Source organism: Mixophyes fleayi, chromosome 9 (assembly GCF_038048845.1).
Source record: "Mixophyes fleayi isolate aMixFle1 chromosome 9, aMixFle1.hap1, whole genome shotgun sequence".
In the NCBI taxonomy this organism is placed as follows: Eukaryota; Metazoa; Chordata; class Amphibia; order Anura; family Limnodynastidae; genus Mixophyes; species Mixophyes fleayi.
In genome coordinates this window covers 120,756,228-120,782,085 of record NC_134410.1, presented here as the reverse complement: position 1 = coordinate 120,782,085, position 25,858 = coordinate 120,756,228, and the positions used below count along the sequence as shown (strand labels likewise).

Genomic DNA, 25,858 nt, shown 5'->3' with positions numbered 1-25,858 from the left:
GAAAATAGTGTCATGTTTTATTATAAAATATGAAAGTCTCATTTTCAATATAAAATGTAACGATATACAAATATAAATACAAAATACAAATCAAATTAAATAAAAAAACATCTGTTGTTTTATCCTTTACAAACCAAAGATTAATCTTCTTTCCTATCAGAGGCAGGCTGGGCCGGTCCTTTAGTTGGCTACCTTGAACTGGGTCACTGGACCACCTGCATTTTTTTTTCCCTTTGATATGCTCCAAATAGTCGAGTCTTGCCCCTCAGGCTAAAATTTGCCAGCCCTCCCCTGTTTGCTACATGAGTCCAAATGAAAATATCAATTAAGTAATGCAATGCACTTCATATATTATAGTCGAGTTGCTATTGAACTAAGCAGTGCTGCTTATTGTCATCAGCATCTTTGTGCAGTGTAGAACTTTGATCCCTCCATAATGTAGACAGACTGTGCCTGGTATAAGCAGAAGGAAATCTTAAGTGATATATATCTTTGCCTCAAATCAGTGAGAAGGAGGAGAGAGGCCATTAAGCCGAACGAGGTTAAAATCACATGTTGTTGAGCTGACATGTACTTACCACTTAGGAGAAGCAGCCAATGGGATGTGGTGGGAGTGTCCGTTAAATTTTTTTATATCTAAGGGGGGAGACAGAGAGAGCTTCCTGTTTCCTGGATCCAGATACCTACCCACACACCCTGCATTAGGCATGTTTAATATTTAACATTTTTTCTTCCATACAGACGAGGCACAGTTGGGTAGGAGAGCATTGCAGTCAGCTTTTTGGTAGCACACGGTACTTACACGTTTGGTCACTGTTCCCCTCAAAGTCATCAGACTCTTTGATGCTCTAGTAAGGAGGATGAGGGATGCCTAGTAAGGGCATAACTTGGTTGAGTCCAGAGGGCGTATAGTCACTTACTGCCTGTAATAGTACCGGCCAATACATAAGGTTGAAGCTGGGTCGGTGGAAATGTGAACATCTTCCACCTTATTGGTTTGTGCAAGTTTAGCTGGCTGCCCTGCTCTTCGCCACCTACTGATGGTTTCATTTTAATTATAAATAAAACTGTGACCTTTCTTCCAAACTTAAGTTGGTGTCCGTGTCATCATTTATTGGTTTAATTTAAGTTAAGACTTTAACGGGAAGGGTAGGCTACATGGGAAGAGTAATCAACTGTAAAGCGCTATGGAATTTGCTGGCGCTATATAAATAAATGTTGATGTTGATGATGAATCAACACTGTGCATTTTAAAGAGCCTGATATCACTACTCTGCTCTGTACATAAGTAATTAATATGTAAGTTGATCAGACTGGTTATATATTAGCCTAGCCTCTCCTTTTCAAATATACCTACCCATTGATCATTGACGTGATGTGTAGCTGAAATACTCTGTGCTACTTTTAACATTCTAACGCAGGGGTGTCCAACCTTTTAGCTTCCCTGGGCCACATTGGAAGGCGACAAGTTGTTTTGGGCCACACATAAAATACACTAGCACTAATGATAGCTGATCATCCAAAAAAACCATAGAAAACATTGCTAATGCTCCTTGTTGCTGCTCAGTGCTTCAATGACATGCTAATGGCTGCTGTCAAACATCAAGGGATATTGTTACAACATTTTATGAAGGGCTTCAATACAGCAGTCATTAAGACAGGAAGATAAGGTCCGTGATGCTCCAGGACCAGGTGAGTTTATGCACTAGTCAGCGTCCCTTGAAATAATAAAAAAAAAAAAAAACCCCTAACTTTTAATCGGCTTGTTCTCTGATCCTCTTCTCTTGTTTTTTCAGTTTCACTGCTGCTGATAGTTCGCGCGGGTGACTCCTATGTGCTGTGCTCCGCAATGTATGTCAGACGTGATGACGTCACGCCCGACATTCACTGCGAGCGCCGCACGGAGGAGGAGACCAGGGAGGGACCGCGTGACCACAAGGTAAGTATTTTCTTATCTTTTTCTTTTTTTGCAGGATTTTTTTTTTCATTAACAGCGCTGCCCCCTTGCCACAACCAAAACTCTTGCTGGGCCACATTTACAGGCGTTCTAACGTATTGGTTGGCTGCAGGTTGTTCTTGTCCTAGCCATGTAATATATTGCATATCCTTCTCTAACCAGTTTTGCAATACTTGTTCTGACTGTGTACTTTTTTCAATTAGCCAACCAATATAAACTGATTGACAGTTTGATTGTGCGTGGAAGCGGGGAGATCCTTCACACTGGGTTAGAAGTATGTGAAAGTATTTTCTTTTGTTTACATGTACGTATGTCAACACATTACTCTGTCTGCCTAATTTTTTGCTTAGTCGCACATTTTGCGTGTGACTTGTGTTCCATTCGGCATGACATCGAGTATCTTTACCAATCATGTAACACCCTAATGTTTTTGTAGTATTGCACAAACACTTAGTTTTTGTATACAAAGTTAGTAGAATGCTGTCCTAAGTTCAGTTCATCCCATCAACCAATTTGTATAATGACTTTATGCTGACTTAATTGTCTGTTAAACTTTGCTGTTGCTGTGTAAATACAGCTTCATGAAGATCATGTTCAAGTTTCAATACAGATGAGCACTCTGCTTTGATTTAATAGCTCTAATTTATGGAAATGTTAGAACTGCCAAAACATATCCAGCTATAAAATCTTTGCTTGACTCTCATCCTTCAATGCCTTCTAGTTCCGGACTGCATTATGATTTTTTGGAACTGCAACAAATCTTCTTCTCTTAAGGACTTCTGGAACCCCGAAATTATTGTCCCACAGATATTCAGGAGATAGAATTTTAGTTGGCTTGTGATAAAGAAAATACTTGTTCAAATAGCTCTCGTCATGCCAAATGGCTTCAATGTTGTTTCCCTTATCAGTCATCATGGCATTATGGCAGAAATTGGACAATTTGTAGACCTCTTCTACTGTACCACCAAAATATCCCCCTGCATAGTAAAAGTCCCCTTCGTCTGTAGGAATGTATGCCGTAGACTGTTGTCTGCGCTCGTAGGTGAATTGTGCACGGGATGCTCTAAAGTAACTGGGATGTAAAGTGCCAAACGAATCACTTAAAATCTCCACTCCAACATCGTCACTGAACACCATGTCTACATCCACGCACACCAAGTAGTCCACCTCGTTGACGAATCGTTGACGTGACTGATCTCTGATCATCTCCATCCGCCTCATGGATACCTCTTGCCATCGATTGTAACTAGGGACTTTCAGGATGACCAATTGTCTGCCCTCACCGAGAGTAATATTTGGAATGTCGCCAACGCGGTCTGTAAATACGTAATAGTTGACTGTATGTCCCAACATGAAGAACATTTCAGCAGTTTCGATAAAAGTCTTGATGAAGGCTGTATACCTGAGAAAAAAAACGAATACTATTTAATATTCACTAGTTCATTCCTTATTGAGGTATTAACTGTACCAATTTGGATGTTTGAACTAAGTATCAAATTAAGGTACATTGCCAAGATTTCAATACCTAATTAAATGGTTTACATAAGTTCCATATTCTACCACACCACAGGTGTCGTAGCGCTTGATTGGCCATTGATATGGTACGCAGTTCACATCTGTAAAGTCATTCATTCATAAAAGCCAGTTCCCTGTTGAAAATAAATAAATAAATCCATAGCTGTCATTGGCTGCCAGAGCATGCAGGGGTGCTTGAAGAACTACAAGCAGAAGCATGCCCTGGCAGCCAGGGCCCCCTTGAACCTGATCTTATAACCCGAAACTAATACTAAATAAAGCACATTTATATCAATAAAAACTCCCCTAATTGAATGAATGACTTTCGCTATGCGGTAAGATTCCCCAGGTGGCCACTGCTTAGACTACATGCAAAGCAGGCAATGCCGATTTGGAGAGTTACATTATAGTATTGCAATGCAAAACTGTAACTATGGAATGGCGCAACTTGCTACCATCACTACGCGCCAGGTGTCATGTTAACTTGTTAACATTTGCTACATCTGTATTTCTCTACGTTTGTGACGTGAACATTCTAATGCTCTGATTGGCTGCAGATTGATATATCCCTGAGCATGTTCCCATGCTCTGATTAGACTCGGTTTGTTCTATTCCTGCGAATATTCTCAAACTCTGATTAACTCTAGCTCTTGAATGTCCCAAAGCTCTGATTGATTGGTCTATCTCTGTGAAAAATTTGAAATGCTCTGATTAGCTACAAATTGGTTTAGCATTGTGAACATGCAGATCACCCCATTTAGAGATTAGTGTGGACACCACAAAACATAGAACACTTCATAACTTACTTTTTAATAGCAAACACGGTAATGCCAATGCGGACATTTTTCTGATGAAATTGGGCATTCAGCATGTCAAAATTATAGGTGCCATGCCATACAATTGGGGCAAACCAAGGTGTCATCATCAAGACGTCTGATCTCCTTAAACCAAAAACAAAAAAGATATATTATTAGTTTATATGTGGATAGTTCAGGCTATTCAAATTCAGTGCACAAAAAATATTCAGGGCGTTGTTCACTGCAGTAAAATTTGCTGTAAATGTACAAAGTTGGACCAAAGGTGTTGTCTCTTATACAATGCAGACCCCAATCTGTCTGCTGATTACAAAGCTGAACCTAATCTAGTTACCATTATACAAAGTAAACCCCGATATGACAACTGGTATACAATACAGACCTAAACTCATATGAAGCGAAACCCTGTTTGGTCTTTCAGTTCCAGAATGTCAAGGATTCATTCACATGTAAGTCTATGTGGTGTGGTCAATGTTCTTCCTTAAAGCTTGGTAAATGTATTTTGATACATTTATTACAATTATCTTAGAGTATTTAGATGCTGTCAACATTGTCCTGTTTTTAATTATTCCCAACAAATGTAAAAAATGGGAAATCCACAAATGTGATATTTGATTCCTCTCCCCACTTAAGCAAATTTCCAAATCATTATTCCCATAGAGTGTAAGCTTGTGAGCAGGGCCCTCTTACCTCTCTTTCTATGTTACCCAGCATTGTTTTATTACTGTGTTTGATCCCATTTATAAAGCGCTACGGAATTTGCTGGCGCTATATAAATAAACAATGATGATGATTATTAACTGTCCAGCTGCTGCAAATTTGAGCGGACATCTGCTGTGATGGTATTTTAGAGGCTACACAAAACACACAAATACATGGGTATATTAAGTCTACATGAATATCTGCTGATGTATTTCACTGGTAGAACCACCAGCCACACTACAGGTTCCAGCCATCAGTTCCCAGAATGAACACCAGAAACTTATCTTTCAAATTGTAGACCAAACATCTGGATTAGTCTTGTGAGAACAATGGATACTAATTAGCCTTCCCCCTCACCAGCATCTTTCAACCTGATCCCTACCCATAATCCACCTATTTTGACTTTATCGAAACTGAATAATAACTTAACTGCCACATCAACAAAATGCAATAAACAATATACATATTTACAATGAGCTACAATGTCCCCTTATCCACATGTAATTAGACACTGCAGTTGTACTCTGTTAAGCTTGGGGAACAAAAGCAAGGGCTATAAAAAGTGCATGGTATTATTCCCATTATGTGAGAAACGAGGGACAGGCTGGTTAGGGTGATATTAATACCTCATTTCACCACAACAGGCAATGAAGACTCATGGCTAGCTCATATCAGTGGTTGCTCTGTTAGCCATGGCGATGCTGGCATTTGTAGTTCTACAGGCACCAGCATACCCAACCAGTTAATGGCTTCCATGGTGTACTGGGACTTGTAGTGTCACATAATAAATTAGTATTTTTTTTACATTTATTACATAGGGGTGTGAGGGGGACTGAGGGCTGCATCTTTTGCTGGCACCAAGTTAGCGTTAGAAATGTGCATGGACACAGTCTATTAAAGTTATGGGAAATGCCAGGTATAGGGAGGAGGGGCTTTTAGAGGCTCTATCTCCCGATCTCTGGCACTTAGAAAGCTGGGGCACCCTAGTTTGAAAGGTGTCCCCTCTTTCAAATGATGGCACCCATGTTTATTTTTTTGATCAGCAGGAATTAAACAAACATCACCATCATCAACGATATTTATTTATATAGCGCCAGCAGATTCCGTAGCACTTTACAATTGGGAGCAAACACAGTAATAAAACAATACTGGGTAGTACAGACAGACAGAGAGGTAAGAGGGCCCTGCTCACAAGCTTACAATCTCGGAATCATCTGACGAGCCCAAAATTGCTCAGCACAGGAACGAAAGAGAAGACTGCCCACAATCTCAGGCAAAGTCTCGTTTGCTCCCACATTAGAAATATTTGCAAACGTATCTCTGCAAGTAGGGTAATAGTACCTGATTAAATTCTTTGGATAATAATACAGTCATGCGGCACAGTTTCTGTCGATTTAAGAAAACTGCTATAATTCCACTTTAAAAGGGAAGGATGGTGATAACAAATTAAAATAATTGAAAACAGGAATTAAACATACTTGGCGACTTTTAGTTTCGGCATTCTGGGAGATCCCAGAGGGGGGAAGTGGCATGGCCCGGGCACATTATTTTGGCCCAGCCCTGTGACAAAAATGTCACTTTTGTCAATGGGGCGGGGCCAAAATGATGCAATCAGCCCCGCCTCATCATCAAAATTGACATTTTGCTGCAGGATGGGGCCAAAATGACGCATTCCCTGCGAATCGCATCATGTAGGCTTATATTCTGGGCAGATGTGGGAGAGTCTGGGAGACCTACCCGGAATTCGGGAGTCTCCTGGGAGACTGGGCAAGTATGCTATTAATCGGTGTCATTGGACTACTCAAAATCCCTGCATGATTAGGCTGCGTACAGTGCAACGTGCGTGGAACTCAAATTATCCCGTTGATTTACTGCTCATGTGCACGACTATAAATGATACCCATTATGTTCTCTCTGAAGCCCTGTACAGTCAGGGAGGTAAGGGGCATTGAGGGACACTTTAGGAAAGGGGTTTAAATAAGATATTTAAATAAAAATAATTACATTTTACATTTATTGGTCATTCAACAGTGAGACACACTTACGGGGGCTTCATGGTATCCGGTTTTTTATACAGCATTCTAAAGAGAAGGGTAAAAAAATTAGTATGATCAAACTATTGTTTTGGATATATTCACTTAGATCTTCTTTCATCATCATCAGCTATTTATATAGCACCACTAATTCAGCAGCGCTGTACAGAGAACTCGCTTACATCAGTCCCTGCCCAATTGGAGCTTATAGTCTAAATTCCCTAACACACACACACAGACTAAGGTCAATTTGATAGCAGCCAATTAACCTACCAGTATGTTTGTGGAGTGTGGGAGGAAACCGGAGCAAACCCACACGCAAACACGGGGAGAACATACAAACTCCACACAGATAAGGCCATGGTCAGGAATTGAACTCATGAGCCCAGTGCTGTGAGGCAGAAGTGCTAACCACTAAGCCACTGTGTTGCCCCTTCTTTGGATAATAACACAGCTTTACCGCACAGTTTCTGTTGATTTCAGGAAAACACTATACTTCCACTTTAAAAGGGATCTCAGGATGAAAATAATTGAAAAATAATTTATTATTTGAATAAAGTATTTTTTTTATGTTAATAAAGTTTTATGCGTCAAGAATTTGCTATCACCCACATCCCCCCTGGAGGCACCAAAAAGGAAGACGGAGGCAACTGTAAGCGCCTTGGTATTGTCTACATTTAAAATATTTACACTTATTGCATAATTGACTGACAGCTGGATTGGGGTTGGGTACCGTTTATCGATTACGAGAACTCCGACAAGGTTGACACCTACAAAAAAAATCTGAAGACCCAGCTGTCTGGCACTCCAGTGTGACATTAGCACGACTTAGATGTAGGTTACTTTAAAGCGGCAATGTGTGGACCCCGCAGGTTAAGTGTTTAAACACTTAACCTGCGGGGTGACATTGGCGCTTTAAATTAGCATTGATTTAAGTCGCGCTGACGTCACACTGGAGTGGGTCTTTGGAATCGCTGACGGTCAGCATGCCGCTGCCATTGGACATCTGGAGCTTCGGTTTTCAAGTAAGTCTGTTTGTATTCTATTTGTTTTTTTAGCCAGTCAGATCTTTTTTTGCAGATGTCAACCTTGTCGGAATTCTCGTAATCGGTAAAACAATTACCACCGCTTGATTGCCCTACTGAACATACAGGAATCGAACATCCAACATTTTATATAGCTAATGATTAAGAGCAAAGTATATTGGAGTCGCATCTTGGGAGGATACATTCACTTCTAGAATTACTAGACAATACTTAGGACAACTACAGTGTGTATATATATATATATGGAAATTATACTTCTGGATATAGCACCCTCTGTACCTTAAGACTGAACATTAGATTGCTGGGGGTATATTTACTAAACTGTGGATTTAAAGAGTTCGAGTTCTTGGGCTCATTAAGGAAAGTAAAGCAAAAAAATTAGTAACTTTGAACCTTGGTAAAACCATGTTACAATGTAAGGGGTGCAAATGAGTTTATTATGTTGCACAAAAGGAAAATACTGGCTGTTTTTTTTTATGTAGGACGCAAATAGCTTTATTTTTACACTGACATTAAACGTTGATCTAGGACATGCTCTATCCCAAATATAAATCTGTCCTCACATTTTAAATTTACCTCCCCCCTCCAATGCAACATGGTTTTGCCAAGGTGGGAAGTTACTCACTTTATTTTGCTTTCCTTTCATTGATGAATTAGGCATGTTGCCTATAGCAACCAATCAGATTCATGCTGTCATTTTGTAGAATGTTCTAAATAAATGATAACACAAATCTGATTGGTTGCTATAGGCAACATCTCCACTTTCTCAAACCTGCAGTTTAGTAAATCCTCATGTTCTCCTTCTACTATTCCATCACCCTCTGTACCTCTAGGCTGCTTCCCCAGCCCTGTTTTCTTGACTTCAGATATCATTGTACAGTAATGACTTGATCTGCATTACCATGTTCTGTGTATTGTTTGGTCTAATCAGTATGCCTGGTCTTTGTATTATTTCCACTTCATGTATTATGTAATGTGTTAGGGGTCATTGCTTTTGTTTATTGTGTACTACTGTGTATGTCAAGTATGGTAATCCAGTCCTTTTGTGGTGCTTTATAAAGAAAATATAATAATAATATATTTTTCTAAAGGAACACTCGAGACTCCAAAGTTCTTTCTCAGAATGAGTTTTACCATCCTGTAATAGGATTTTATTTTGTGTCAGTCATTTAACATTTTTTTTACCTTTGAAGAGAGACTTCTTTTAATAGATCCAGTTTTGAGCTTTGATTGACATTATCGATGGAGGCTCTGTGTGGAAAAAGAGCAGATTTATTCATGTGATAAAATATCTCTCAACATAGCATTTTCTAATTATTGTTACTAATTATTTTTCATTTTAATTCCGGCATTTCAGCCCGAAATGCCATGAGTCTGTCCACCTTAATTCTCTATTTCCTTAAAGAGCACCTTGGTCTACACTCTTAGGACCCGTCGACATTACTGAAGCTCTTCACAAGGCACTGGTTCAACAATTGGCTGCCTTCGTTGCGTGCAGTGTTCCGTATCTACTTAGTGTCTACTGTCTTTCCAGGTTATGGAGATTGCCGCAATGTGTTGACTTATTTTATTGCAGGACATTTATGATTTGTGATTTATTATATTAATCTGCTCAAGGTCTACAGTGTATCAGTGTCCATAATATTATTTACTCATGATTGTCCTTTTTAACCCCAAAGACATTTTCGGGCTGTGTGCCCCGATGTCCGATATTGCATCCATGTGGGCATAGGAGCCATTGTAGGAAGGTAAAAGGGGTCGTATGTGTTCTGATCAGATTTCTACCCACCCAATGTTGGCTACCATGTTCTAGAGCAGGGACGGAACTCCTCTACATCACCAAATATTGGGAGGGTCCAACAATGCAACTCCTGGGCCTCCTGCCCTGCTATGAAAAGAGTAGTGTGTGTGTGTGTGTGTGTGTGGGGGGGGTGCTTGTTGCCCCAAGGGTGCAAGAGGGGCCCCGAGGGGGCCTCGGAGGGGGAGATCATTAGCATTAAAAGCCCCATCTTCCCTCTAGGTCCCGTAGCAGCCACTACTGCACCCAGTATAGTTCTGTCATTGCTGAGATCAAGAACCATATGGGACCCTTGGCAGGGAAGTCTGTTCTGAGTACACTCCACTGGTCCTCTTAGTGCTCTTGCACAAGAATATACTAACAGAGCCCTTTGACAAAAGTATACACTACCCATGCCTTTATGATTATTAGTTGACCTTCATCATCACCATCATCACCATTTATTTATATAGCGCCACTGATTCCGCAGCGCTGTACAGAGAACTCATTCACATCAGTCCCTGACCTTATGACCAATCACAGTTCACAGACCCAATTGTGCAAAGCATGTTGTGTGTTGCCCTCCGTTGCTAACCACATTGTGCAGAGACCATTATTGCTCACTACATTACTCAGAGATCCTCATTGCGAGCAACATTGTGAGGAGATCCCTTTGCTAGCCACAATGCAAAATAATGATAGAATTTATATAGGTGCAAAGGAGCAACATGTACTACAGTGAATACGTTCTCCCTCTCTGTGACATAAACACTGCCCTAACACACAGATATATACACACTAATTTAATACACAGATATATACACACTGTTCTAATACACAGATAGAAACACTGCATTAACAAACAGTTAAATGTACTTTTGGCTCTTAAGTCTCCCTGTTGTACAACAACTCCACCTTTGGACTTTTTCTCTCTACCCTGTTACTCTTTCTTACACACTGTGGTTCTTCAAGAAAGAACCCTGGCACGTATTACATCCTGCCCCTAGCATAGGACTGGCATTGGGATCTGTGCCATGTGGTCTGATTATGTGGCATGGTGTGCGCTGTGTGATTTCTGCAATGTCCCTAACATTGATCCCCTTAGATTGTACGCTCCTCTGAGCAGGGCCATCTCTCCTCCTGTTTCCACCACTTCTAACTCTGCTCTCCAGCTACTTAGCCCTCCTCCTCGAGGGTCCTCCACGCCACGTCCACTCTCGCTCCCTTCTCCCCCCTGGGGGTCTCCCTGTCTTCACCGCCCTCCTTCTTGGGCCCCGTCGTTTGCGGATCCTCCCTCCCCCTTCCCCGCCCTCTCTAGCTGTGCATTGAGCTTACTGAGTTGCTGTGCTTACTGTTTACTGTACTGTGCTGTCTCCCATTGTATTGTAATTTGTTTGTCTCTGTGCAGCGCTGCGGACGCCTTGTGGCGCCTTATAAATAAATATTAATAATAATAATAATAATAATTGGGATTTGCACAGAGTTGGGGGTTTGCAAAGGAGTCCCTGCAAGTGGCCTGTAATGTAGGTGGTAAGAAACCCAGCAGCAATCATGTAACCAGTAATGCGCCCAGCACATGTGACGTCAAGGGCAGGATGGGCTGGGGGAGGGGGGGCCCGGGACGGTCCCATAGTGGGCTACCTTGGGCTGGGTCACTGGGCTATCTCTAGTTCCTGATAGGTGTGGAGTTGAGTTTTGCCTCCGGGCTAAAATTTGCCAGCCCTCCTCTGCGTGACGTGGCCGTTATGGTGCCCGGCAGTCCTCCTCTTCCTGGGTCCTGGTGCCCTGTCGGCACCTTGGTGTCAGCTGGCAGAAGGCGCCACCAGAATTGAATTATTACATCACATCTTTAGAGTTCACATGTGGTTCGATTGAGGCCTCAAAGTTAAATGGTACCAAATATCTTATTCTTTATATATACGTAATATACATATAAGAAGACATGAACAAGATCCTTACTGTGGATTGCAGCTGAGTACAATCCAAGAATGCCATCTGTGGTTTCTCGTGGCGTACCTGAAACAACAGACCACATAAATCATCTACTCAAAACTGGTGTAATGTTTACTCCTTTTCAACAGCTATTTAAATAGGTGTCACTTTCTAGTAGTACTCTTACTGTTATGATTCCAGAGGTACTTGCTGCTACTTCTTTTTACACTACAATGTATTATACAATTTGACTGAAAAATTCTGCGAAAGGGCAGCGTGGGGGCACTGCTGTTAGCATCGCTGCCTCACAGCGCTGGGGTCATGGGTTCAATTCCTACCATGATCCTTTGTATGTTCTCCCTGTGTAGGTTGATTGGTTGTTAACGAAAATGGATCCGTGTGTGCATTTGGGCAGTAAGCTCCAGTTGGGTAGGGACTGATCATCATCATCATCATCTATTTATTTATATAGCGCCACTAATTCCGCAGCGCTGTACAGAGAACTCATTCACATCAGTCCCTGCCCCATTGGAGCTTACAGTCTAAATGATACTTGCCAACTCCCGGAAACTTGCTTCCGGGAGTTGGGGGTGTGACTGGAGGGCGGGAGGGGGCGGGGCAAGGCCAATCGCGTCATTTTGCCCCCCCCCCCCCGCGAAAACGTACTATATTGGCCTCGCCCCGCCCTCCAAATTGGCGTGATTCACCGAGAATCGCGTCAAATTACGTGATTCTCAGTGAAATCTTGGATCCGGGAGCCCGGGAGACTGACACGAATTTTGGGAGTCTCCCGGACTTTCCGGGAGAGTTGGCAAGTATGGTCTAAATTCCTTAACATACACACACACACACACACACACACACACACACAGACTAGGGTCAATTTGATAGCAGCCAATTAACCTACCAGTATGTTCTTGAAATGTGGTAGGAAACCGGAGCACCCAGAGGAAACCCACGCAGACACGGGGAGAACATACAAACTCCACATAGATGGTCGGGAATCAAACTCATGACCCCAGTGTTGTGAGGCAGAAGTGCTAACCACTAGGCCACCTTTCTGTTCATACTGATGTGAATGATTCCATATAAAGGTAGCTGAGTGTGCCCAAAATAGGAGAAAGGTACTATAGAAATAAAATTATTATTATTATTTATTATTAATAAACGGTATAAAAGGAGTAACCAACAAAATAATAAATGAACAAGCAGAACATCAATCTGATTGCGGTGTTTCACCATGGCTGGGTGAAGAAGTACTCAGAAGAGGCAGCTGATTGTTTTTAGGGGAGGCGAAACGTTGTCTGCACCTGACCGCTATCAGCGACATAAAGTTCTTGCTTTCCAGTGGCTGGTTAGATTTAGTGTTAGCCAATCATAACGCACAGAGGGATAAAATGTATTGCACTGCAGCCACCAGATTATGCCACATTTACGTGCGCTGACATAGAGGATTTGGCAAAGTTTGGCATCTATGCCTTAGGTGCCAGAATACATTGTCTTGTAAATGGTTTCCAACACTCAGTTTGATAAACGTCAACTGACCAGCAGAATGAGAGCAGCAGAAGAGTTGCGAGATAGATCAAAAAATAAATCCATTTCCTTTCACGCCCTTTTTTACCTGGAAGAAAAGAAAAAAACCGGGTGAGATAACGCTCTGGGCAGGGTGAATTATACAGTTCTTAGAAGTCACAGAGGAAATCTGTAACTATGCTAAGTAAAAGGACAAATCGTTTTTTAGTACAGTGGGCAGAAGGAATAACAACAAGTCACAGAATATTACAAGCATATTTTAAACTGACATGGCCTAGTGCCCCAATTTTATTTTAAGTGTTCATAATCCTCCTCTTTCTTTCCTAGGCTGCAAGATTCCTATGGATGCCTCCAAGCAACCAAGTGATCGTGTGATCGTGCTTCAGCAAATCACATTCTGATTGACGTCTGTCACATTACAGTGCAGGAAACTCTTGACTGTTGTGCCGAAAATAGGTGTAGTCACACTGTCCCTATATGCGCTCAATGTCAGTGTCTCTTGTCAAGATTCTGGAGTTCTCCCTGAATTGCTGCCTACCCTGACCTTTACTTTGCACTTAGGTACTCACTGAATTGCTGCCTGCCCTGACTCCTGGTTTGAAGGCTGCTTATGCAGATATTACACTGGATCTGTGTGAGTACTTATTTGTGACTGAATAACTATTAAATAACTTCTGGTAAAAATTTATTTAAAGCAAACAGCGCAGGGCACTTATTTATGTAATTGCACGTGCACTTATTTTTTATATTATGTATATTGTGAGATAGGAAATCATTATTTCTGAGACCAGGGTAGAAAATTTGGTTTTCCTGTGGTTATTTCTGATGTATATCTGATGCAATAAGTCTTTGTTTTGAAAGCCTTTTGAATATCTTGGTGCAGGGAAATGCTTTGTTGTATCTGTCTTTGGAAATGCATTCATGTCTAAGGTATATGTTTGATTTCTGATAAGCATTTGTAAGTCTGTTGTGTAGTCTGGAGGATGTGTCCTCATTAAGGCTAATTAAGTCTATTCAATGTGAGTGACCAACACTTGAATGTACAACAAGGGGGCCTGGTACCTGAGTGCAGGTCCTATTAGACAGAGAGGAACTCTAAACAATGGAGACAGAACATCTGAAGGGGGATGTGGAAATGAAATTGTGTTAGATGCAAAACTATATTACATCCTGAGATCTGATGGAAATCAAGTTGATATGGAAGTTCACTTATTAGATGCAAAATTAGATTACATCCTGAGACCTGAGGGCATATTCTAGACGGGTTGGAGCCAGGGGCTGGCTTACCTCTGCTAGGAGTTATGTCAGAACTGATAAAAGGTGAGTTGTGTGAGCATGTAATATATCATTCTGATGTTCCATCTGACCTGACCACTAATACTTCTAATCAGTGGAACTGTCCTTGTCAGGACACTTGAGCAATAAACATCACTCTGCTTCAAAGACCTGCTTGACAACTTCTTCAATATTGCTGTAATCCTGTGACCTGCAGATTAGACCCTAAATCTAAATCCTTTCTCCGGCTGTCTGAGGTTTGGACCCAAGCTTTTCCAGTACCATCGCTCTGTCTGCTACCTGCAGCTCTGGTCAGTGTGATGGGCCAGGGGGGATCCATCCACAACAACCCGTAGTAAGAGGTCCGGAGTTACCAGCCCAAGTGTATCAGCACAGGAGTACTTTAGCAGTGACAGTTACCCAGAAGGAACGTGGTTCTGAGCGCCATAAAGGAGTTCAGTGGTGGCAGCATTGTAAGCCCTTCCTACTGCGGCAAGAGGGCGAATTTGGGATAACGAAAGGGAACGGTGGCATAGTAAGCCCAGTAAGCCAAGCCAGTTACCAGCAACAACAGACAGGGTGGCATAGTCGGTCCATGCTGTCACACTATTATTCTGCAATATCACCAGCATCCGGCTCTTCCTTTCTCAGGATGCCACCAAAACTATTATTCACGCACTGATCATTTCCCATCTTCATTACTGCAACCTTCTCCGTACCGGCCGCCCCCCTCTCCCGCCTTGTCCCCCTCAGTTCTATACTTAACGCTGTTGCAAAACTCATCTTCCTCTCCCGCCACTGCTCTTCTGCCTTGCCCTACACTGGCTTCCTTTCCCCTACAGAATCCTTTTCAAACTCCTCACCCTCACCTACAAGGCCCTCTCCCACTCCACTGCCCCTTACAACTCCATCCTCCTCTCCACTAACACCCCATCATGTTCCCTGCATTTGGCCAATGACTGTCACCTCTCCCCAACTCAGATCACTTCATCCCACTCCAGAATCCAAGTTTTCTCCTGGGCTGCCCACCTCCACTGGAACAACCTCTCACGCACTATATGACTGTGCACCTTCAAACGTGCACTTAACACTCACCTCTTCTTCAAAGCCTACCAGCCATCCACCTAACCTGCTCTTCATGCCTGACTCCATCACCTCTCTTCCATACCACGCCAGTCACTTGACTTGCGATTGATCCCCTCTAACTCCCCATTATGCCTCCTGTCTGTTTCCCCTCCCTTTAGGATGTAAGCTCTCATGAGCAGGGCCCTCTTCCCTCCTGTCTCTCTACCTATTCTTCTGCTCCCTCCTCAATGTGTAAGCTATGTTGGGAGCTTTAAAGTCCTGTTATTTTTTGCTTATTGTTCTGTATGGTTCTACATACTTGCCAACTCTCCCGGAATGTCCGGGAGACTCCCGTATTTTGAGTGAGTCTCCCGGACTCCCGGGAGAGTATGGCAAAATCCCGCATCTGGAGAATTAGGGCCAAAATACCGCAATTCTCCGGGAATCGCGGGTCCAAAATGACGCGATTTTGGAGCCCTGCCCCGCCCCGCACGCCCACCTTCCCCACGACAGCTTCCGGAAACAAGTAGCAGAAAGTTGGTAAGTATGTGGTTCTACCCTGTATGGTCACTGTCTGCAATCTGTACGGCGCTGTGGATACCTTGTGGCACCTTATAAATAAAGATTAATGATAATAATAATAATAATATTAATAATAATAATAATAATAATAATAATAATATTACCTGTGTTTCTTGACCAAAGTAATATACCAATTTTTGGTGTCTCCTATATATCTAGAGCCAGGAACGATTCTGCATTAAACCCTAATACTGCTACATGCCTGGGGTCAGCCAAGTACAGGTGAGCACCACTCGCTCTAAGGAAAAGGGGGCTGCTGAAGCTGAGGACCACAGTTAGCCTTGTTCTAGGAGTTCATTCCTAGAAATTCAACATTTGGCCCTAAAGTTTCGAGTGGACTTTGCCCCCTTCCTCAGGTGCTAACATTACCAGTGCATAAACAGTGTTTTTATTTCACAACGGTAAATTACTTTCAGGTGCCTCCCATTGCCATTCCCGGAAGCCTTACATAGTGCTTATTACATATAAGTACAAAGTGTTGTAATGTGTAAACACATTCAGTATTAAAAGATCACCGTCTTTCATTGCTATTGTTCTTAAAATCCAACGATACATAAAATATGTACTTCTCTTCTGGGTGGCTCGTTGCCTCATGCTTAGACCTGTCTCAACCTTTACAAGCTCTGAAGTCGATTGTAGAAGGATATTTACAACCATTTGTTAAACAAATTCCACTTTGCATTTTGGGTACACAAGATATTTGTGCGGATATAGTGAACCTAAAATAGAATGACTGGATGGTGACCATTAGCTGGAACCATTGGGCAAACCCATGTTTCATTGGAGGGGGAGGTAAATTTAAAATGTGGGGACAGATTTATTGTTGGGGTAGGGGATGTCCTCCTAGATCAACTTTACATTTCAGTGTAAAAATAAAGCTATTAAGTATTTGTGTGCTAGATGAAATAACAGACAGTATTTAACTGATGTGCAAAATAATAAACTAATCTGCACCCCTTGCATTGTAATTTGGTTTGTCCCAGAGAACATTTACTTCTTTTTTTGCCTTACTTTCCTTAATGACTCAGGCCCATTATGTACAAATATATCGCATGAGAAAGGGATTAATAATATAAGCGAGGTACTCAGATCCTCAAATTACAGTGTGGATGTGCAAAAATATCTGGTGGGTTTATTCGAAACGATAAAATATGTAATTTATTTTGCTTTTAAAATCAGCATTACTTGTAGGCATGGTAACTGCTATGGCTTCGTCCTATGAATATTTACCAACTTTTGTTTGGTGTGCTCCGGGAGATCCCGGGGGAAGGTGGATACGGTGGTTTTTTTTTTACATTTAGTGCAAATTTGTTTTAAAATTTTAAATATAGTGATTTATGTTGACATTTTAACTGTTAACTTTACAACCCTGTAGACATTTTACATGTCAACATTTTAACTGTGTTGACCTTCTGAACATGTAGACTTGGGCCCAGGTTCTGATATAGTCACATTGCTTGTTGTCACTGCACAGTACCACTTCTCTTTATGTCACGTTCATACTGTACATATATACACTGCACAGTACCACTTCTCTTTATGTCACATTCATGCTGTACATATATACACTGCACAGTACCACTTCTCTTTTTGTCACATGCATGCTGTACATATATACACTGCACAGTACCACAAAATTCTTCTGATTAGATTACGTCTCACACTCTGTGACTCAACCAAACTTATTATTTACAGTCAAACAACTTAACTACAAAAAAAGTGTCTGTTCCTGATTTATTGCAGTAAGTTTGTTTTTGGTTTATTTTGGCTATGTTCCAAAATCAAACATTTGGAAACTCCCCCTCTAGAAATCCTGCGTTAATACTTTGGTCATTGCATCATGTGGTTAAGGACCACAGCTCTATACCCACCCAAGGTTTGTTCGGTATAAAGTATCTTGTAATTGGGGTTTGATTTCTGCTCAGGGGAGAAAACGTGAGAAATGTCCTTGCATAGCACAAGGTGTCGTTGGACATAATAAATCCTCTTTTCTCACCTCCAGTTAAGCCACTGGGATCTTAGGAGTGTTTCTTGGCAGTATTTGATTACTTTCTTTAATCTTATCAAATGTTACTCATGCTTACATTGTGAAAAGCTTTATGGACCATGATTACATAGCTATTTGCTTTTCCCAATAACAGCTTGAGTTATTCGCAGTCAGTCATGTCAATGACTTTGGATTTTCTTCTATACACCATGGGTGAGGAGTGTTACCCATTAGGGCTACATGTTAATCCCTGAAAATTCAAAGGTTATTTTTGAGTATACTAATCACATTATGAATGCAGCTACCTTATTATTTGCAGATAACACTAGGGTTGCTTAGTGTTCTCTGCACTAGGCAACACTAGTGATTGGTTGCTATGGGCAACCAGGTTCAATCTCTCATTTTCTAGAATGTCCTAGATAAATGATAGCTAGAATCTGATTGGTTGCTATGGGCAACACTTCCACTTTTCCTGTACAGATGGTTTGATAAATGTACCTCCTAGATAATTTGATTCACTAGATCAGGGTTGTCCAACCCACGGCCCGCGGGCCACAGGCGGCCCAGCACGCCTGTAAATGTGGCCCAGAAGGAGTTTTGGTTGTGGCAAGGGGGCAGCCCTGTTAATGGAAAAAAAATCCTGCAAAAAAAAGAAAAGAAAATACTTACCTTGCGGTCACGCGGTCACGTCAGCTGGTACTCCGGCTCCCTCCCTTGTCTCCTCCTCCGTGCGGTGCTCGCAGTGAATGTCGGGCGTGATGTCATCACGCCCAACATCCATTGCGGAGCGCAGCACAGAGGAGTCACCCGCGCGAGAAGAACAATCAGCAGCACAGAATTGGAGAAAAGAAGAGAAGAGGACAGGAAAACAAGCCGATTAAAAGGTAAATTAAGGGGGATTTTTTTTATTATTTCAAAGGACGCTGACAAGTGAATAAAAGTCACCTGGTCCTGGAGCATCATGGACCTTATCTCCCTGCTACATACTTCTACTTGTAATACTAATGGGGCATTATATATTATTCTCCCTGGCCCATTATAAGTTGTTTTCCCTTAACTAACATAGTGGTATAATTATCAAAACAGGTCACAATTTGGGGTCACAGTGATGTATATGTCAGGTACCGCAGGTCTGGTCAGGGCACCCTGATATACAATGCCTGGCTTAAATGCACTTTATTGATATTGCATCGAATCAATACAAAAAGTGATTATAGTATAATAACTAGTGAGGATTTTTTGAACAGGGCGATTGAAAGGTAAGTATAGGGGGATTTGAAAAAGAAGTGATATATATATATATATATATATATCTCACTTTTTTTCTCATATATATATATATATATATATATATATATATATATATATATATATATATATATATGTTAACTATGTTTTCTATGGTTTTTTGGATGATCAGCTATCGTTATTGTTAGTGTATCTTATGTGCGGCCCAAACCAACTCGTTGTCTTCCAATGTGGCCCGGGGAAGCTAATAGGTTGGACACCCCTGCACTAGATTTTCAAAAGCTATATTGTTTTATGATTTATATGCTGTTATGGGATTAAATTTGCTTTCAAATGTTACTTGAATGTAATGGTTAAGTAAAAATTAAATAAAACTTGGGGGTATATTTGCTAATCTGTGGGTTTGAAAAAGTGGAGATGTTGCCTATAGCAACCAATCAGATTCTAGCTGTCATTTATTAAGTACATTTTACAAAATGACAGCTAGAATCTGATTGGTTGCTATAGGCAACATCTCCACTTTTTCAAACCCACAGATTAGCAAATATACCCCCTAGGTGTCTTTGACACCTTATGCTAGGAGACAGATAGCCATGATTTACCTGTCCTCATAGAATGAGGAGTTAAATTAAAAGAACGTACAAAGTAGCTATGTAATTATTATACTGTCCATTTTTGCACAAAAGGAGGTAAGGAAATGGTTATTTACATACATATTTACACCTGTATTCATTATTGTAAACTATTACTATAATATATATGAAATGTCTCTTAACCTACTTGCTGTAATATTAATTGGAGGACCTTGAGACAAGCTCATGTTCCAGAGAAATATTTACAGTTTAAAGCGCTCTTGTTGATGTACTAATGAATAATACAGGTCTTGTTATTGAAATATCAAGTTTATGATGTAACGTGCATGTGTGTAATACATATGTACACAAATGATTTCAAAGCATGTAATCCGTTGCCAATTGTCACTGAGGAAAAGCAATCGTTAAGACATAATGTCTGTCTTTTTTAAAATATATCAAATATATTAATTTTGCCATATCTTTATATTAATAATTGGAGACAAAGCACCAAAGGACAGTGCAATTATTGTATTACATAGTTGCCTACTCTCCCGCAACGTCCTGAATTTTTGGAAGTTCTCCCGGATTCCCGGGTGAGCAGGGAGACATCCCGGAATGTGCCCTCTGTGTTGGTGTAGTGCAGTGACCCTCCAGTTGTTGTGGAACTACAAGTCCCAGCATGCTTTGACAATATATAGCAGCTTATTGCTGTAAGAGTATTCTGGGACTTGTAGTTTCACAACACCTGGAGTGTCACAGGTTAGCCAACACTGATGTAGTGGGTGGGGGGGGGGGGCTAAATGCGGTATCCTGGCTCTCCCCTTCTTGTGACTCTTGTGATAGGCCTATATCGATAACGTTTGACAGGGGGCGGGCCTAATGACGCGATCCGCAGGACCACGCCCCCATGACGAAGCCCCCTCCCAGACATCATTCTGCCAAGTTGGCAAGTATGGTGTAGTGTAATCAATCAGCACGAAGCAAAATGCAGAATTAATACTGTGTACTTGAAAATATGATTGTGAAGGTTTATCTATAAGGGAAACTTCTCAGACCCATCATACACTCTGATCTGGGTTAGATGAAACCACTTTGCTGGACCACATGAATCCCAGTGTTGTTGGGGGAGGTGTGTGTGTGTGTGTGCGTGTGTGTGTGTGGGGGGGGGGAGGTAATTCTCCATCATCCTGTCTCTGCACAGAACCTTGTGTACTTCTAAATACTCCCACTTCAGCGGAATGATCTTATTGTTGAGATCTAGGATCTTCTGATAGTTGATTCTCTCACGTATCAGTGATTGAGGTGGAGGCACAGCGATGGGGTCTGAATCTTACTCTCTCCTCCTCAGATGGGTGTCTCACGCTAGCTAGATGACATCTCCACTACTGCGTAATCCTTTCACATTGTGCAAACATAAAATGACGTCCGAAAAGCCTTTTTATTGCTTTAATATATGTATGTTTTATATAAATTGAATATTTTATTTTTAAACACTGTTTTACATACTATGTTTGTTTTTTTGCAATTTGTTTCTCATCTGTGTCTTTTTTTTTTAAACTATTTTTATTACCCATTATGTTATGTGATCTTCTTATTGACCTCTCCACCACACTATTTCACACATCTGTGTAAAGCCATTAGAAGAGGTCTAATATTTTTAAATACGTAGCTGGAGATGTTATCAATGGAACCCCATACTTGGTGTGGTGCAGAACATCCTCTTTAAATGCTCATCATTTGATCGACGGGCAACATGGTGGCTCAGTGGTTATCTCATCTCTGTCTCATAGGACTGGGGTCATGTGTTCAATTCCTGACCATGGCCTTATCTGTGTGGAGTTTGTATGTCCTCCCCCTGTTTCCTCCCTCTATTTTTAGCCAGATCGCACCCATTGTGCGACAGTGCAGGGAATATTAAATAACAATTTGGCTTTTCCATTATGGAATTTTCTATATTATACGCCCTTCTACTTTAAAGCTGATTGAGGTAGCCACTGGGCGTGACAGTGCCAATAATAGGCATCTATTGACCAAGTGCACATAACAATATGAACAAACAGCTGGTACACATTGTACTTAAAAGGGAATAATTGATATATTGTGGAAAATCAACATGTCTATCCCACCTGGGATCTTTTTCAAAACATGCAAAACAAAGAGCAAACATCAAGTTTAAAACGACCTGGAAGCCTAGTACAAGTGCATCGGCGAATTCATCGCAGGTGCAGAGTGAGGGACTTAGCAGGTGCTGCATCTGATTTCATGACGTCAAGGAAAGACTGATTGTGTCTAATAGCAGGATTCTGATGGCAAACACTGCAGTGATGTGTAAATATCAGTGGTGCTTACCAAGTGACTCAAATGAGACCCAATTTGAAATGACTAAGCTCCGGTTAACTATTTGAGCATAACATAAAAAAAGTGTATGAAATAAATTGCCAACACTATATGGGAGGGGTTTGAAAAAATCAGGGTGCCGGCTAAAATCTAATCAAGCCCCAGTATGCCGGTTGTACTCGTATATTGTACGTTATTTTATCATGCTAATACCATGGGAATATTAATAGTAATGGGACCAAAAAATCAACTGAGCACACAGGACCTGATTCATTAACAAACGCAAAACGAACATAATGTACATTTTTCAAAAAAACGCACGTACATTGGTCATACACACGTCTTTATTCAACATACGTCCCAAAAGAACACACGGGAAAAAAAATAAAAATTATTGTCACCTGTTAATAAATTAGTCATTAATGAGAAAACATTTAAAAATATTTTTTTGATTTCCTCCCCCCCATAAAATACATTTATTAGGATGTTATGAGTGTTTACTGTACATAAAATTTATTTTTACAGTTGCTTCTGTGTCCTAGTTTGCATACGTGTCCGTCATCACTATCACTCGGCGCGAGTGCCAGGGGTTGCCGACCACTGTAATATGGAATAAAGTATGCTAGACTAATAGTAAGGCTGCAAGACATTTTTAATAGGCCACTTAGCCGGACATAACAGTATTTTATAAATATCAGCCAACTTTGGAAATCTCCCATCTGGGAGATCTCCAAAGCAGCTGCATCCTTGGGGCCTGGTGACACGGACTGCACCATCATGACCAGGACGGCATGATAATACATTTATATTACAGATGTTCACTGACTCCCGTGTTTTGGTTTTGGTTTTGGATCTGGATTAACTTCGTGTTTTGGTTTTGGCAAAACTTCCCTTGTGTGTTTTTTTGGGGGTTTTGGATCTCAATTTTTTTGCCTCGATTCAGATCTGACGACCCAGGAAAGTACAGAGTCGGCTCGTGAGCCTACTCAGATCCCCTAAGTTCAGGTGGGCTCAGTTCTCAGCATCTCTAATTTATATGAATTATAGCAGTGATAGGCAGCCTGATACACTTCAGGAGTCCCATGGTGCGGCCCTCTAACCTTCAAAAGGGCCGAACGTTACCCTTAATCTCAGTAATCAGTTAAAACAATACATTTAATCAACAAAATAGACACCTATCTGTAATAACACATCAGCAGGCTTGTAACACTTTTAAACAAGTGTTACAAGCAATAACACACAAATCTAACAATAAAGCAGTAAGAAGCTGGGGGCCTATTTTAATAGCGCAAAAATAACGATAACCGATGGACAATTAAGACAACATTTTTTCTAAATTAAAACCACAATGACAAGAGAAGCCATAAGCCGAACGCCCTTAAATGCAGGTGTTTGTGCCAGTGTCAAGTACTTCCCCATTCGGGGTTAAGTGCTCTGCAGCTTCCAGCCAATAGAATCAAATGGGCGTGTTCTCAGCCGGACTATAAAGGCTCCTCCCAAGGGTTACTGAGTCTTTTTCACTGCAGGAAATCCCTCTCTTTATATGTCCTTGCAACGGGCTAGGTCGCTGTCATGTCTAACAATTTTTTCTCCCTCCGCACAGAGTAGGCACAGTTCGGTGGGAAGGTATTCGCGGTCAACGACTAATTCATAAAGTGCTTCCAATGATTGGCTCTGGGTCCCTTTGTGTGGGGGATCCCTTGACCTGCATTGCGTGGGTACGTCATTGTGAGTCCAGAAGAGGTGTAGTCTGGATTTAGCACCGGCCAATCGTAAAGGATTATATCCTGGTACCGGCGGTTAGTGCCGGATGGCCGTACACTGTTTGGTTACTGCTATTAATTGTACAATTTGCCTTCTACGCCACCAAGTCTTGCTTTTAATAAACTTCAAGTGTCCCTGTCTTTATTTATTGCAAGTACAGGTCAAGTCTTAACGTACGAGTGGGTTTGGCGCAGTGAAAAGAAAGCGTCAACAGTCTGCAGTTTATGACAAACCGGCAGCAAAGCTTCTTCTCAATGAGACACGCAATTAAATTATAAAACATACTGCAAAAGTATCACAACAAGTCCAGGCAGAACAGTAGCAACAGGCACAAATTGAGCCCTTCACTGTGTTTGTGATCTATGACTATATTATTTTTCTGTCTGTGTAATGATGGAACATGTGAGAACAAGAAAATGTGCGGATTATTGCGGCTAGGCCAGGACTGAAAGTTTTCTGCCATTTCTTGGCAGAACATTATAAACACCATTTAATATGGAATAATTATCTTCTTCATCTATAGATCACATAGTCCACTTTTCTTAACTATCCTTCTTGCCAGGAATTATGTAAAAATCACAAACAGAAGCAAGTGTGCATTATGTAGATTGTTAGTTCTATTCAGGAATAAAAATACCAACTCGCTACAGATTAAGGTGACTCAGCAGTATTATATTTTCTTTGCAAAAGTCAAATGTCTGTTGTAAACAAATTCGAAATCCGTACAATCCATAGCATGGAGAGTGTGTTGTATTTGTTAATCTCTAGATATATTCAATGTTGTTTTGCAACCTAGATTTGTCCGATTAGGTAACATGTGATTCAATTTTGTATATCCCATTTTATTGATGTATACTTATATTGTATATAGATCATGTGCTATCTTATTTTTGCCTAAATTTTTTTTCAAATGTAGTATGAAGAAATCAATTATTTGTTTTTTAACGTTGCTGTTAGCATAACATATATATTTTTTTTTACAACGCTACATGCAAGCAAATTAATAATCATTTTAGGTGTCTCTTTGCTTTTTCCAAAAATCTGTTTATAAAATTAGCCGGCAATCGCGACGTTTAGAGTAAAATTATTCTAACTCTATGACACTGAGGACAGTTCAGACACGGCTACATGGCTTTGAAATTCAGGATTATGTAATAGTTTCTGAGCCCGAACGATTTGAAATAAAATCATTTACTGCAGACTTCTAAACTGATACAAAATATCTGCTCTTAAACTTCTAACTGAATTTAATATTGCAAATATCTGTGCTGAATTAATTGATGAGACGATTGATTTTGAACCATCAGTAAGTTAGATCAGCCCAGCTATTTGCTACAGTAAATTAAGTGGAAGGTTCATGACAGGGTGTGGAAAGAGAAATGTTGGAGGGTCTGGGAATGGAATATTGGATACAGTGCAGGACATAATAATCACATTATTGCAAATTATTCCTAGGCAGCTTTTAGTTATTTCTACTACTTTTACAATTTGTTATATATATATATATATATATATATATATATATATATATATATATATATACACATATATATATACACATATATCTCCTATACCTCTAACAGAACCCTCTCTATTATAGCAAATAGATGTACTTACATTTGTCCTGAAACATCTTAACAGAACTGGGATGTAATAAGTACCTGCAGACTGCGACTGTTAGTCTGACTCGCTGCTAGACTTTAAGTTATGAATAG

At 40.8% G+C, this 25,858-nt stretch overlaps 1 protein-coding gene across 1 annotated transcript; it reads right to left on the bottom strand.

The window, feature by feature from the left end:
* Nucleotides 1-25,858, bottom strand: LOC142101135 (histo-blood group ABO system transferase-like). The gene is made up of 7 exons (XM_075185357.1): nt 25,761-25,858; nt 13,323-13,398; nt 11,805-11,861; nt 9,254-9,319; nt 7,035-7,070; nt 4,279-4,413; nt 1-3,359 (listed from the first exon to the last, which is right to left on the bottom strand). The coding sequence occupies exons 1-7, from the start codon at nt 25,774-25,776 to the stop codon at nt 2,675-2,677; spliced, it is 1,071 nt and encodes a 356-aa protein (XP_075041458.1). The 5' UTR covers nt 25,777-25,858; the 3' UTR covers nt 1-2,674.

Bases quoted from the DNA above. Each gene is read 5' to 3' on its own strand.
- LOC142101135 (XM_075185357.1), bottom strand. The intron at 4,414-7,034 runs GTAAGTGTGTCT...TTTTGGTTTAAG, and splicing joins CCGGATACCATGAAGCCCCC to GAGATCAGACGTCTTGATGA. The intron at 3,360-4,278 runs GTAAGTTATGAA...TTTTTTTCTCAG, and splicing joins ACCGTGTTTGCTATTAAAAA to GTATACAGCCTTCATCAAGA.